Raw genomic sequence first — 14,352 nt, 5'->3', positions numbered from 1 at the left:
ACTCGATCGGACGTGTCCGGTCGCGCTGGCGCCGCTCTGAAACCTCTCTATACTCGATCGGACGCAACACTTTGTGTGTCCGGTCACACTGAAAATATTATCATGACGAAGAACAGTGTCATCAGTGCGTCCGGTCACTGTTTTGCTCTGCGTTCGGTCATAGCTATTGACGCCTGTTGTTGCCGCACAGCTGATGGGACGTGTCCGGTCCCTATAAGGGCCATGTCCGGTCACCTCTGTCAAGCTCGTTTCTTCGCGATCTTGCATCCGGTTTGGTTTCTATCTTCATGATTGGACTTTGCTTGATATCTTGGGTCTTCTCTTGTGCTTCAAGGGTCATGCTTATGGTGTTGATCGTGGGATCATCATGTCGCCTTCGTCCAAGTCACGTCTTGCACCCTATTAAACTATAAAATAATTACTTGTAAATTAATTAGTCTAATTTAGTTGTGTTGGTCATCAAACACCAAAATTCAAAGTAAATGGACCTAGGGTCCATTTTTCTTACAATTATTGTCTACTGGAATGATTTAGTCATTGGTCCCGTTTGGCTTACCTTATAATCTACACTATTCAGCTCAGTTTTTTCAGTCGAAATAATATTTTTTTCTCACAACAATTCAGCCAGAACAGTGTTTTTTAGCCAATTCAGCTAAGTTTCAGCAAGTTGAACGGGGCCATTGTCTATTGGAATGATTTTGGGGGCTCAGATATGAGGTGTTGCGGTTGGAGTAGAAGGAAAAAGTTGGACCAACAAAAATAGAGGTGAGCATCCCAAATCCAAAGTAGAGGCCCTAATTTAGGCTGCCCCTGCTGGAGTTGCTCTTATAAATCGTTTTGACTTGTACCTAGAACTATGTTATATTTAGATACATAATAAAATTGGTGTATAAAAAAAGTCAAAGTGATCTATAATTTAAAATAGAAGAAGTACTTGTTAAACATTTAATTTTTGTATTCATCTATCTTGATAAATTTTTTTGATAGCATGCATATTTATTAGTGTATATAAATAGATAGGTACAATTTGATAGATATAGATTAGATAAGTTGAAAAAATTAAAATTCTTTTTATTCCTTTTAAAACGGACACAGCAGACTAGCTAGGTCTGGCATGCGCCCAGGATTTGGACGCGGCGCGAGCGCACTCCCCATCGATTTGCCACGAGGAGATAAAGGGCGACCCACCTGGCCACTTCTGATAGGCTCCTCCGCCACTTCATCGGGTTTCCCTCAATCCAAAGATGCCGTCCTGTCCACCCAGCGGCAACCTTTCCTCATCCCACGGCGCCCATGCCACCCTCCTGTTCGACCACCTGACGCCGCAACCCGATGGCTCCCGCGCTCACCTCCAACCCGCCCTCCTTCCGTCCCCTCTCTTCCACACTCCGCCGTCGTGCCGCCACCGTCCTCTGCCGCGTCGGTAAGCCCGGCAAGGACTCCGCGGTGGATGATGCTGCCCCCAAGAAGAGGCCCAACCTCTTCGCGGACTTAGGGAAGCTGGCGGATGCCACCTCCCTCATACCGGCGTTCCCGTCGTCTGCGGCGGGGTCTCTGTTCACGGGCGGTGGCAGGGGCAGGAAGGACCCGCAGATGGTGTTCGTCGCCGGCGCCACAGGGCAGGCCGGGGTCCGCATCGCGCAGACCCTGCTGCGGCAGGGGTTTGCCGTGCGCGCTGGCGTCCCGGACCTAGCGTCAGCGCAGGAGCTTGCGCGGCTCGCAGCAGCTTACCGGCTCATCTCCCCAGCGGAAGCGCGGCGGCTAAACGCGGTAGCGGCGGACTTCGATGACCCCGAGGCGATAGCCAAGTCCATCGGGCCCGCTGCGAAGGTTGTGGTCACCGTTGGCCCGGCCGAGAAGGGGCCAGAAGGCGGAGGCGTCACCACCGACGACGCGCTTCGGGTGGTGCAGGCCGCAGACCTTGCCAGCGTGGCGCACGTGGTTGTCGTGTATGACGTCGAGGGGGCCAGCGGCCTCGGTGGCGGTGGCGGTGGGTCCACTTACAATGTGCTCGACGGCTTCACGTCCTTCTTCTCCAACCTCTTCTCGCGAGTGCAGACGCTGACGTTGAGCCAGTTCTTGGCCAAGGTGGTGGAGACCGATGTCAGGTATACACTACTGAAGGCTTCACTCACCGACGACTACAACCCTGAGAACTCCTACGCCCTGGTACTGGCCAAGGAGGGAGTATCGCCTAGCATCACCGGCAAAGTATATAGCTTATAGAATTGATGTCTTTCCCAGTGCTCACTGTTTAAAGGTATTCATTGTTGCTTACGTGCATTACTCTGTTCATTTTTGTGTTTCGTTAGGTATCAAGGTCACAGATTGCAGCCCTTGTAGCTGATGTCTTCTCCAATGTGGCAGTCGCTGAGAACAAAGTAAGGAAACTATATCAATATGTCCCTAACTGTAGTAATGTGGTAGTCTTGCAAATTGCAAGTACTCACAATTTAGGTAAATTTAATATGCAATTTCTTTGCTGCGGCCCTTAGTGATTTTTATACGGTATATTTAATATTTATATACATCGAGCATTTAAATCCAGGGCTTGTGCATGGTCATAATGGTTTAAAAGTAATACTTATCAGATGGAGCGATAATGGAAGTCCTACTTGCTTGTGTCAACCTGTCGAATGTCAAATGTCATTGATGAGTGAGAAGCAATCAAATGAAGGCATGCAGCAGATAGATATATATATGTTACACAAGTAAAAAGATAAATGCATTTCTTCTGTCTGGAACTTAATTCCTTAGGATTCACTAAATCATTAGTGTTGCAGGTTGAAGTTTGAAAATATTACGATATCCCATTTTAGTATTTGAAATCGGTAGTAACATCATGCTCGAAATTGCAAACACATGAAAAATATTCATATTACAATTTGTATGAGTAGTCTTATTTATTTTGCATTTGCATACATCACCACAATCTAAGAGGATCTGCTTTTGCTCTATTCACGTACAATAGTGCTTTCTTAAGTCGACTTGCTATTTCAGAGGAAAGTCAAACTAACTATTATTCCTAAATCTTTTCTAGCTTCACGATGACAAATATGCTTCTCTTTTATCACTGAACTTGTTTTCTGTTTCCGCTTTATGATTTGTGTACCCATTATATGCAGCTGCAGTGTCTAGAGAAATTGAGTATGCCTATTCGGTTTTCTTTTTATTTATATCCTTGGTGCTTCTTACTCAATTTGCACTTAAATTGGTGGATAATTTTCTTATTTTCTAGGTCGTTGAAGTTTCAACTAGCTCATCAGCAACAACGAAGCCCATAGCGGAGGCTTTCATGTCAGTAGCTATCACCTTTCCTAATTCGCTGATTTGTTACTTGACTTGATTCCTTTGTTATGGTGTCATGGGCCCAATGTTTTTAAATTGCCTAATCGACCCTAGTCTCCATGGCACTGATAAGGTGGTTGGTTATGATTAGTCGTCAATAAGTCACTTCTTTGCTTGCTTTATCTTTGTCCTGGAACATGGCATTGATTCTGGTTCTTACTACTCAGCAACTTGTTCTTGGTCATCCTCTTTATTTGCATCTTCTTCACCACCTTTATCAGGGTACTTGCACAATGCAAGCACTGTCCTTGAATTCTTCTTCAAGTACACATGCATCTCTTTCCTCATTAACTCAAGTGCATTTGGGCATTTCTCAGCATCCAGATAACCCCTAGCAAGGCGCTGCTAAAACTCTTAACTCCTAAAGGTACTATCTTCTTACAGAATATGCATTGCACAAATTCCTTTGCAGGATCTAGCCACCATCCATATTTCCACCTTGGGTCTACCGGTTTGAGCCTTCCTCTTGGCACCTGGAGTCTGCTCTGCCAGATCTAGTGGCAGTTCACCAATCACCTTTTCTACTAGGGATTAAGCATATATTTAGTAAAAGCCAATTCAGTGCCATCAACAATATATTGAAACTGTACAATCATCAATTCAGTGCAAGGTCCAGGAATTTCCTTGCAAATACCTCGGGCTCCCATTGTCAATCCAAAAGCTCCCCGAATCTGAATTCTATGTGATAATTGACAAGATTGCGGTCGACTCTGGCTGTGGCCACCTCGTTGGATGATGTCCCTGGCAATAACTACAATGTGACGATGACTGCGACCCCGTTTGTGAAACCATCATGTCCTCATCGCATACACCAACAACTACAATGACCTCTGGATTGCCCTCCATGGCTAAACCAGAGAAGATGCCTTGGGCAAGAGGCACTAGAATGACGACTGATTCCACTACCACATCACCATCCCCATGTACTTCGCTTCTAGGATGCAACCTTCAAGATGGATATCAAGATCTCCTATATCATCCTTGATATGAGGACCAGTTGGACGATTCATCTCCTCTAACACAAGTGGACGGATTGATTCTCGGTCCACGTCGTGCGCTTGCTCGATAGCAACCATTGGTCCCTATTCGACAACCATCCCCTTCAACAATCAGATGTACTAGGCTTGCCACTGCTTGAATCACAGATCTAATCACCCTTCAACATCTTCCCCTAGGCAACCTCAATGTCAATGGCAACTGAAGCCGCCATGGTTGCAATCATCCCCGTGTGCCATGGCATCGCTCTCTTTATGTCGCCAGTAGCAGCATGTCAACGCACCACCTCAATAGCTTTAGATGTTACCATGACATTGTCCAACTGCCCTCTTCATCCACAATCACCGACAATCACGGATCATAAGCAATTAGGTGCCATCCGCATTGGGGTCATCATAACCAACCTGGTGTCTCCAAGCACAATGGTCCAATCATTGGCATAGGTACATCAAAGGAGAGGATCTACAATGAGCATTTTAAGCTAGAATTTTTTTTTGAAACCAATCTGATCCTATTGAGCCATCATCCAAGTCTGTTGTCTGCATCGCCCCGATCATAGCAATGTTGACCAATACTGGGTTTTGGGAGACCTCGAGCCGTCTAAGCCACAACAACAAAGAAAGCAACCACATCATCGACAATGCCTCGCCTACACACTACTCTAGACATCATCATCAACTTCCCCAACGTTGACAAATCAACTAAATAAATCTGTTATGTCGTCTTCAGCCTGCTACAATAGGTGTGCCATTGTATTTCCACAGGGAGATGATGAAACCGGCATGCGACCAAAGCAACAGTTTGTCCACACCATGGGGCTAACTTAGTCTACAACCACGGCTACCAATAGAGCTCAGACGTTGCACATTAATAGAAAGCAGCCACTATGACATTAACATAAACTGAGGTAACACAAAGAGAACATCACCCCGTCAAGGCGCAAATGATAGGTTACAGCAAAAGGACATATACCCTTTAGAAACGCAAGGGGAGATGTCATTGGCCTTTGACCAATAGACAACCGCCAAGAGTGCATCTAGGTTAGGGTTAGCAACCGGTTTAGAATCAGGTTTGCTTCTAAATGAAGTCTGGTCCTCCCTATAAAATAAGGGAAGATGTAATTGTTTGGAACTAAGAAATACTCCCTCTATCCAAAAGTCTAAGTGGTATAAGAAAAATCTCATTTTCTAGAAGTTTCCTTCAAGCGTGACTTCTTCGTTAACATCATAATATCATATACTACTCCATCAGCTCTATTTTTTCGGCTAACTGATGGCACAACTCCACCGCTCCATAGTGCCAAGACTCCACAACACCACCGCACTGCAACGCCGCCATGCCATTGCGCCAAAAGCACAGCCCCATTGTTGGAAACAAATCACATGTTTGGGGCTAGATTCAGATTTCATTGGCCTTGCCACAACTATGGCAGGTTGGAGATACATATAGGGTAGCTTGCTTGGTCCTTAAGAAATGACTACAACATATTCTAGAGATGCTAAAGTAGATGCTAAAGCAAGATCAGATAACATAAGATAAGGGCTGACATAGCCACCAACTACTCTAGATAAAAATCCTAAGTAGATAGGCACAAGACTTATGCTTTCATTCTCCCCCTAGGTCTTGTGTGGCGCCTTATGGGGAATTTGAGCCATCCCAATCCTGGTGCGAAGATCATGGAACTTGACCTGTCGAAGGGACATGGTGAGAAGGTCGGCAAGCTGGTCGTGGGTGTTGATGTAGCCGGCCTTGATGCTCCCCTCATCCAAGCATCTCCTGATGAAGTGGTACTTAATGCGGATATGCTTGCTGCGCTCATGGAAGACAGGGTTCTTCGCCAAGGCCAAGGCAGACTTGCTATCCACCCTGAGCTCCACTGCTTCTGTGTCTCTGCCCAGGAGATTGCCCAGCAGCCGAGCCAACCAGAGATCCTAAGTCGAAGCGGTAGTGGCAGCGATGTACTACGCCTCGCAATTGGACAGAGCCACCACTTGCTGCTTGACCGACAACTAGCTAATCAGACACTTGCCAAGGAAGAACAGCAGTGCCGCTGGTGCCCTTGCTTGTGTTGATGTCGCCGGCGAGGTCGCTGTTGTTGTACCCTGATGAAGTGCTCCGCACCAGGGCACGTCGGGTAGTGCAAGCTGTAGTCGAAGGTGTCCGCGACGTAGCGGATGATCCTCTTGACGGCTTGCTCGTGCTCCATCGTCAGCCACTGCATGAACCGACTGATGTAGCTAATGGTGAATGCTAGGTCTGGCCACGTGTGGACGAGGTAGCGAAGGCTTCCCACAATGTGTACCGCATGGCATCAACCTCCTTCGCCGTGCTGTCGCGATTCAGCTTCAGCCTCTCCTCCATGGGAGTGTGGGCTGGGTTGCAGCCGGTGAGCCCGCCCAACTTGACGATGTGCTTGGCGTAGGCGGTCTAGCGAATGGAGATGCTAGAGCTGTCCTAGTGGACCTCGATCCTAGGTAGGAGAGCAGCCCAAGATCGCTCATCTAAAAGGCGGCCTTCATCTCAGCCTTGAATGCCTCCACCTCTTCTTCGTTGGTACCGGTGATCACCAAGTCATCAACGTAGACGCCTACCAACAGGGCATTGCCTCCCATGCCCCGCCGGTAGACAATAGCCTCGTGAGGGCTCTGTTGGAACCCATTTGCTTGAGGGTGGAGTCTAGCTTGGCATTCCAAGCTCGTGTCGTCTGCCGCAAGCCGTAGAGGGCCTTGCGTAGGCGGAGAACCTTGTTCTCCTTGCCGAGGATGATGAATCCCGATGGCCGGTGGACGTAGACTTCCTTTAGGGCACCATTGAGGAAAGCGGACTTTACGTCCATGTGGTGCACACGCCAACCCTCCTGGGCCGCCAGCGCAAGGAGATGAACGGACTCTATCCGCGCAACGGGCACGAAGGTGTCGTCGAAGTCGACTCCCTCCTGCTGAACGAATCCCGCGTGCCACCAAACGTGCCTTGTGCTTGATCACCGCCCCGGCCTCATCCTTCTTGAGCTTGTAGAACCACTTAAGGGTGATGGCGTGGTGGTCGGTTAGGAAGATCTGCCAGCTCCCACGTCCGGTTTCGCTCGACCGCGTCCATCTCCTATTGCATCACGGCGTGCCATGCCGCGTCTCCCTCCGCCTCAGCGAAGGAGCGGGGCTCGCCGTCCTCGTGCACCAGGTGCAGCTCTACCTCGAAATCGTGCATCACCAGTCCAGGGACGGGCTGATCACTGAAGATGTTGTCCAAGGTGCAGGTAGCACAGAGGCTCATCATCATGGTAGGCATCGACGCGGTCCTCGTCGTTGGACAGCGGAGTGGCAAACTCCACCGTGCACTGCTCATCATGGACCGAAGCTGCTAGTGCCGATCTCGGAGGTGTGAGCACCGGTGCAGGAGAGTGGGTTGCTAGTGTAGGAGAGTAGGGCGCAGCTGGTGGTGCAGGTGGTGGACTCGCTGGTGACGTAGGCAATGGACTCGTCGGAGCTGATGGCGAGCCGGGTGCTGAGGTGGACGAGCTCGATGAAGATGAGCTGCTAGCTCCCCCCACTCCCTCGAAGTGGACGTAGTCGACGATGAAGTCTCTGAGGGTCGAAGTCGAGCCATTGTTAACAGCGTTGTCCCAGGTCCAGCCTCGCCCTTCGTCGAACACTGATGTCATGGGAGATGCGGACGCATTGTGTCGTAGAGTCAAGGATGCGGTAGGCCTTGATGCCCTCCTGCGTAGCCGATGAAGACCCTTGGCGTGCTCCGGTCGTCGAGCTTGCCGACGTGGTTGAGCTCCTTGGCGAACGCAAGGCAGCCAAATACGCGGAGGTGGTTGACCATCGGTTTCCGCCCATGCCAGGCCTTGTACGACATCTTATCGTCAAGGACCTTGGTGGGCGAGCTGTTGAGGAGACGGACGGCTGTCATCATCGCCTCCCCCCAGTAGATTGCCGACATCCCTCTCTGCTTGAGTGCGCGGGCAGTGGCCACCACTGTCTGGTTACGGCGCTCAACGACACCGTTCTGCTACGGGGTGTACGGCGCGGAGAAGTGTCGCTGGATCCCCTCGCCGGTGTGGTACGCTGTGAACTCAGCAGTCGTGAACTCGCCGCTGTTGTCGGTGCGTAGCACCCGAAGCTTGTGGCCGCACTCCTCCGCATCAGCTTGATGGCACTTGATGGCGTCCACAGCTGCCACCTTGGTGTCGAGCAAGACTGCCCACATGTAGCATGACACGTCGTCAACGAGGAGCAGGAAGAAGCACTGGCCTCCAGGTGTGTCCAGTGTCACGGGGCCGCGGAGGTCGTCGTGCACAAGCTCCAGCTTCTCTTTGGTGTAGAAGCTCACCTAGCAGGGGAAAGGAACCCGCTGCTGCTTCGATGAGGATGCAGGTGTCGCAGAACTGCTCCATGTGCTCGACTCGTGGCATGCCCTGCACCATCTCCTTGTTGCCGAGCTGCTTCAGGGCATTGAAGTTGAGGTGCCCAAAGCGCTTGTGCCACCGTCAGGCGTCGTCGTCGCGGCGGGCTGCGTTATCTGCACGTGGAGGACGTAGAGGCGGTTGGTGCCTCTGTCACCTTGGCGAGAAGGCGACGATGGCTGATCCTAGATGCGCATGACCCCATGCTCGATCTCCACGCGCGAGCCGTTCTCATCTAGCTATCCCAAGCTGATGATGGAGTTCCTCAGCGCTGGGATGTAGTAGACACTAGTGAGCAGCCGGTGCTCGCCGGTCTTGGCGGTGAAGATAACGGGGCCGACGCCCTTGATCTCGACGGCTGAGGCAGTCCATGAACTTGACAGAGCCTCGAACGCCGAAGTCAAGCTCAGAGAAGAACTCCCACCGGCCGGTCATGTGGTGGGTGGCGCCGTTGTCGAGGTACCATCCGTTGATCTTGTCGCCGCCGGACTCGTTGCCGAGGAAGACATGGGCCCGCGGGTCATCGAGGTGGCGGAGCGCGGCGGCGATCCCCGTGGGAGAGGAGTGCGGCTCGATGCTCCCGTGTGCGAAGAATACAGCCTAGCTCGTCACCCTCCTGCTGCTTGAGCGACGTGTGCCTGACCGCCGCGCTTCGCCTGCCTGGTAGTCCTTGGCCCAGTGGCTGGTCCTGCCGCAGTTCTTGTAGGTGTCGTCGTGGATAGCCTTGCGCTCGCCGTCGATGCCGATAGAAACGCCACCCCGCGCCTGGGGAGCCTTGTCCCGCTTGCGCGGACGACGCTTGCGGCTGCTTGTCGAACCCGAAGCCTCCCCCTTCTTCTGCTCCCACTGGCGGGTGAGCCACTGCTCCTCGGTGAAGAGAAGCTTGCCACCGATGGTGACTGGCTCTGAGGGAGATAGCTGCTCGTGGTTGTCGACTGGCCTTGAGGTGACCCGTCACCTCCTTGATGGATAGCTCGGAGAAGCCCAGCAACATCTCGATTGCAATGGCGACATGCGAGTACTTCTTGGGGACGACGCGGAGGAGCTTCTCGACGGCTCTCTCCTCATCGATGTCGTCATCGCCGTACCGCGCCAACTGCTGCATCAGGGTGTTGAGGCGAAGAGCGAAGTCATCGATGTCCTCACCCGGCTTGAAAGCCAGGTTCTCCCACTCCTAACGCAGCTTTTGTAGCGTGGATCTACGAGCGCGGTCGCTGCCAATACGTGCTGCAGCGATGGTGTCCCAGGCGTCCTTGACGGTCTCCTTGTTCGCGAGGGAGGAGTGCATCTCCGGCGGAACAGTAGCAAGAAGCGCCTCCAGCGCTCGTCGATCCTCGTCGAAGTCGGCGTCACCGTACCGTACCGCGTCCCACATGCGCCGCACCTACATCTTCACCTTCATCACCATGGATCACTTGGTGTAGTTGGTCTTGGTGAGCATGGGCCACCCGCTGTCGGCGCCAGCGTCCTTGACGACGGTCTGCACAACAGGAGGGGAGCCAGGGCCGGCCACGGCGACCACGGCGCTGGTTCGGGGAAGGGGAGGCACGCCACCTATGAGGGCTCTGCGCGCCAGCATCCCATCCGTCGAAGTCCCAGTCGTCCAGGTCACGCTCGTCGGTGCAGCATCCTGCCGGTGTTGCGGGCGTCACGTGCGTTGAAGCCACGTTCGTCCCGGTCCCGTCCGTAGAAGTCCCGGGCTGCCCGCTCCCATGCGATGCGCTCCCGCTCCGCCTGAGCCGCGAGCTCCCGTTGGACCTATGGGTCGCACTGCTCATCGCGCCTAGTCCCGCTCAGTCGCTGCAGCCTGGTCCCTGCATGTCCGCACTGCCCGCACCCTGCGCGCGCGTCCGCACCATCATCTTTAGCGCACAAGGCAGCAGTTTCTGCTACCAGCTGCTTGAGCCAGCAGTAGCTACTTCCGCGGCCACCTGGGTGATCCGTGCTGCAACCAACTCGGCGGCCGCCAATCACTCCACCTCGAGTGGCCACCTACGCTCGGACCGCCGCCTCCTCGTCACTGTCGGTCCGCTGCTGGCCTAGGCCGCTACCTGAGCGTCTGCCTGGCGCTGGGTCCAAGCGTCTGCCTCGCGCTACGCCCTGCGCGTCCTCCTCGTGCTGCGCCCGCGCAGCAGCCTGCTGGCGCCGCCCTGCAGAGGTGGAGCTCTCGACGGAGGAGTGGGAAGAGTGGGAGCAGGAAGTGGCTGGCCATGGCGCTGGATTGGGATGGGAATAACACATAAAAGATAACTAGGCTCCGATACCATTTGTTGGAGACAAATCACAGGTTTGGGGCTAGATTCAGATTTCATTAGCCTTGCCATAACTATGGCAGGTTGGGGATACATATAGGGTAGCTTGCTTGGTCCATAAGAAAGGATTACACCATATTTTAGAGATACTAAAGTAGATGCTAAAGTATGATAAGATAAGGGCTGACACAGCCACCAACTACTCTAGATAAAAATCCTAAGTAGATAGGCACAAGACTTATACTTTCACCCATCGTGCCCGTGCCACCACGCCGCAACCCAGCCCCGTAGCGCCACCCGCCATTGCGATGGATACCGGGGGTGGGGGGCACAGTGGAGGTGGAGCTTGTGTGAGGTTTGAATTGGGATATGGACTCTTGCGATAAATATGACAAACACATGGCCAATGCCATCTGTTGCTGCATCAGAAGAAACATGAACGTCATCTGCAGCAGCATCATTTCACTCCATCGGCTCCTTGATCTTCATCACCTAAGACATCAAACAAAAAACAGAGAAATGAGATCATAAACAGAATGAATACATAGCAAAACAGAAGATGAGTAAATGAGAACAGTGAATTTCATCATCCCAAACCATGTAATAATCTAGTTCATGGGCAGGGCCATCCCACTCTACAATGTCATCCCAATCTATTGAATGGTTTTGACTTGATTTGGGTGGCTCTTGGTTTAAGTCGATCTCTAATCCGGGCATTGGTTTTCTACTCCAGCATGAATCAAAGATAGAGAGAGAGAACAGTTCACTGGTATTTCGTGGACATAGTTCTCTCCATGGCGAGTTATATAGGCCATGGCACTGAAACTTTTATTTTTGGTCCTATGAATTGAGAAGTGGCAGGCAGGAGATCATGGCTAATTTTTGGTCTTACCTCCGCTAATTTTCGGTGTGGCCACAGACTCCTGGAACATTAAACCCGAGCAGGAGGGGTCGCAGGAAATTTAACAAGCAGCGCGGCTGGCAAAAATGGATGCAGAGGCTGGGAACAGGAGGTGAGCACGCGATACCAGGCATGGTAACTGTGTTAGCGTTGGCCTGTGTTTAGGATCCCGAGAAACCAAATGGACGCCGGTGCCTTAAGGGAGCGGTGGTGAATAAATGAAAAATGGCGATCCTTGAGCCCTCCTTCGTCACGGTGCCATGGGCTGTATGACTTAGACTTTTGGTTGGAGGGTACAGGATAAAACCTAAAGCTCTCTAACCTGCGGCGCCCGTTGGCCCTCCAGCAAGCCTCTGGCAGCAGCCCTTCTGCCACCGCCCCTTGTCTCATCCTAGGTGCTGCCAGCCCTAGGGCCGCCACTCCTTCTCCTCCCTTTAAGTGCCCCCTTCTATTCTGCCCTTCATCCCCTTCAACAGATCAGGAAACTGACATGGATAGACTGTTTTTTGTGTCTTGGATTATATAAAGACCTTACCATGCATTTTAATTATGAAAAGAAACCGTTGTTAAAACACCTTGGTATGTGGTATTAAAAACAGATGTAAGGACGTCATAGCAGCTGTGATCGTTAACACAGAAAAAATGAGTACCATTCAGAGGAAGAACAACAACTTGATTTGATAGGAACTGGGATCATGGAAGGAGAATTAGTTTCTTGATTGAAACAATTCACAATCTGCAAGGTGTGGAAAAGTGGATTGTTATATTGTAACAATCTGGCCTGTGGATTGTTATAATCTGATTAGAAGGTGGGGCCTGTTAAACAAAACTCGGGGTAAGATAGCCCCAGGCATTCTTCTTATAAGATAGAAAGTAACATTCTCATGCAGCTTGAGAAAACCCCCGAACCTCTATCCCACCCATACACAGTGGCACCGTTGCCCATGTGAGAACCTGGGCCGGTCCTTAGACCTATGCTTTGGCGTGGTATAAACGAGGAGATTTTTTAACCTCAATCCTAGCCTTTACTCGGAGTCGACCCGAGGAGTGCTACTAAAGCCACCTAACCAACTCGGCTAGGCATCCGTTCGCAGCTGGGGCTTGTTTATCTCGGCTTTTAGATTATAAATACCTACAATTCACAATCTGCATGCTAAAACAAACTGGCCCTACGAGCATAAATTTGGTTAAGAAAATATTAGAGGCAATGGTTTAATTCTTATTTATTTGGTTCATAGTGGATATAATAAGGGTATTGATTTTATGGGAACGTCTAAAGTTAAGATACAATCTCTAATCTTATAAAGAATTCAACCTTCACGAATGTTCTTTTGTATTTACTTGTTACCTTTCCTTATTGTGGCACAAAATTTGAATTATTCTCGTTAAGTGTTTAATAATTGTTAGCTTTGCACTTTCATAATTGCAGTGTTGTATTCATGAATTGTTTATTTGATTGACCAGTTGACAATTATCTGTTCTTAGGTGTTTGAAATTCATGATTACGTGAAACTTCAACATCATCTTACGATTCATTACTTAGTTTTGTACAACACATGTACGTTCTCTCTACAGAGCTATCCCTGAAGACAGTAGAAGAACGGAGTACCAAGATGCTGCTGCGAAAGCACAAGCCAAAGAGGAAACCTTGGCCTCAAAACGAGCTAACGAAGCTGAAGCAGCTGCCAGTAAATTTGAAGCCGACATGAAGAAGGCACCCTTAGAAGATGCAGCAGCTGCTGCTAGCCCGGTGAACGAGGCCCAAGCCTCTCTAGAGAACCTCTTGAGTATACCCAAAGTGATCAGTACGGATTTCTTTTGGGAGAAGTTCAGCACACAGCTGGCTGAAGTGACGACTCCTCGAACCTCGCTAGAGAAGGAACCAAAGGCACAGATAGCCACTGTGCGAGGCCAGGAAAAAGCAAAGAAGCTGGCACCGCGGATTGCCATTGTGAAGCCAGCAGCGCAGAAAGTGAAGCCACAATTGAAGCAGCCGGATCCCAAACCAGAAGTGAGGCCAGTGTTTGGTGGCCTCTTCAAACAAGAAACAGTGTATGTGGATGATGAATAAAACAAGGAGAGCCAAATTATCCTCTACGTGATTTTTATCCAATGACTTGATGTACTCTTGGAATAGGAACGCTTAAAGCTGTACAAAATTTGGCTATACGAACCCATTTGTCTGTGGATGAAGAATGATCATGTGTTAGACCCAAATGCTGGTACAACCGAACTGATGTATACAGGAGCAACTTGGTTTTCTGTAAGAGTTAAATGCACCGACAGCCCTAAAGGTGTGTCACGTAAGTCTACGAACTTCGGAAATATATGTTTAGGTCCCTAACCTGTTAAGCGATGCACCATAGGTCCATGTCAATCACGTGGACATTTCTCGCTGACGTGGTATGCCAGCGTGGCATGTATATATTTTTACTTTTAACCCCTCGTGT

The 14,352-nt window shown here is 50.5% G+C and overlaps 1 protein-coding gene across 1 annotated transcript; it reads left to right on the top strand.

Annotated features, from left to right (window-relative positions):
• The first annotated feature begins 1,255 nt into the window (after positions 1–1,255).
• LOC136518694 (protein PLASTID TRANSCRIPTIONALLY ACTIVE 16, chloroplastic-like) lies at positions 1,256–14,169 on the top strand. Its single transcript, XM_066512379.1, has 4 exons — positions 1,256–2,211; positions 2,313–2,381; positions 3,239–3,297; positions 13,478–14,169. Exons 1-4 carry the CDS (start codon positions 1,333–1,335, stop codon positions 13,971–13,973), a joined length of 1,503 nt encoding a protein of 500 aa, XP_066368476.1. The 5' UTR covers positions 1,256–1,332; the 3' UTR covers positions 13,974–14,169.
• The last annotated feature ends 183 nt before the right edge of the window (positions 14,170–14,352 follow it).

The sequence above is a fragment of the Miscanthus floridulus genome, chromosome 17 (assembly GCF_019320115.1).
Source record: "Miscanthus floridulus cultivar M001 chromosome 17, ASM1932011v1, whole genome shotgun sequence".
Classification (NCBI taxonomy): domain Eukaryota; kingdom Viridiplantae; phylum Streptophyta; class Magnoliopsida; order Poales; family Poaceae; genus Miscanthus; species Miscanthus floridulus.
Note: the sequence above shows the minus strand (reverse complement) of the source record. Positions and strands in the feature narration are given on the sequence as shown.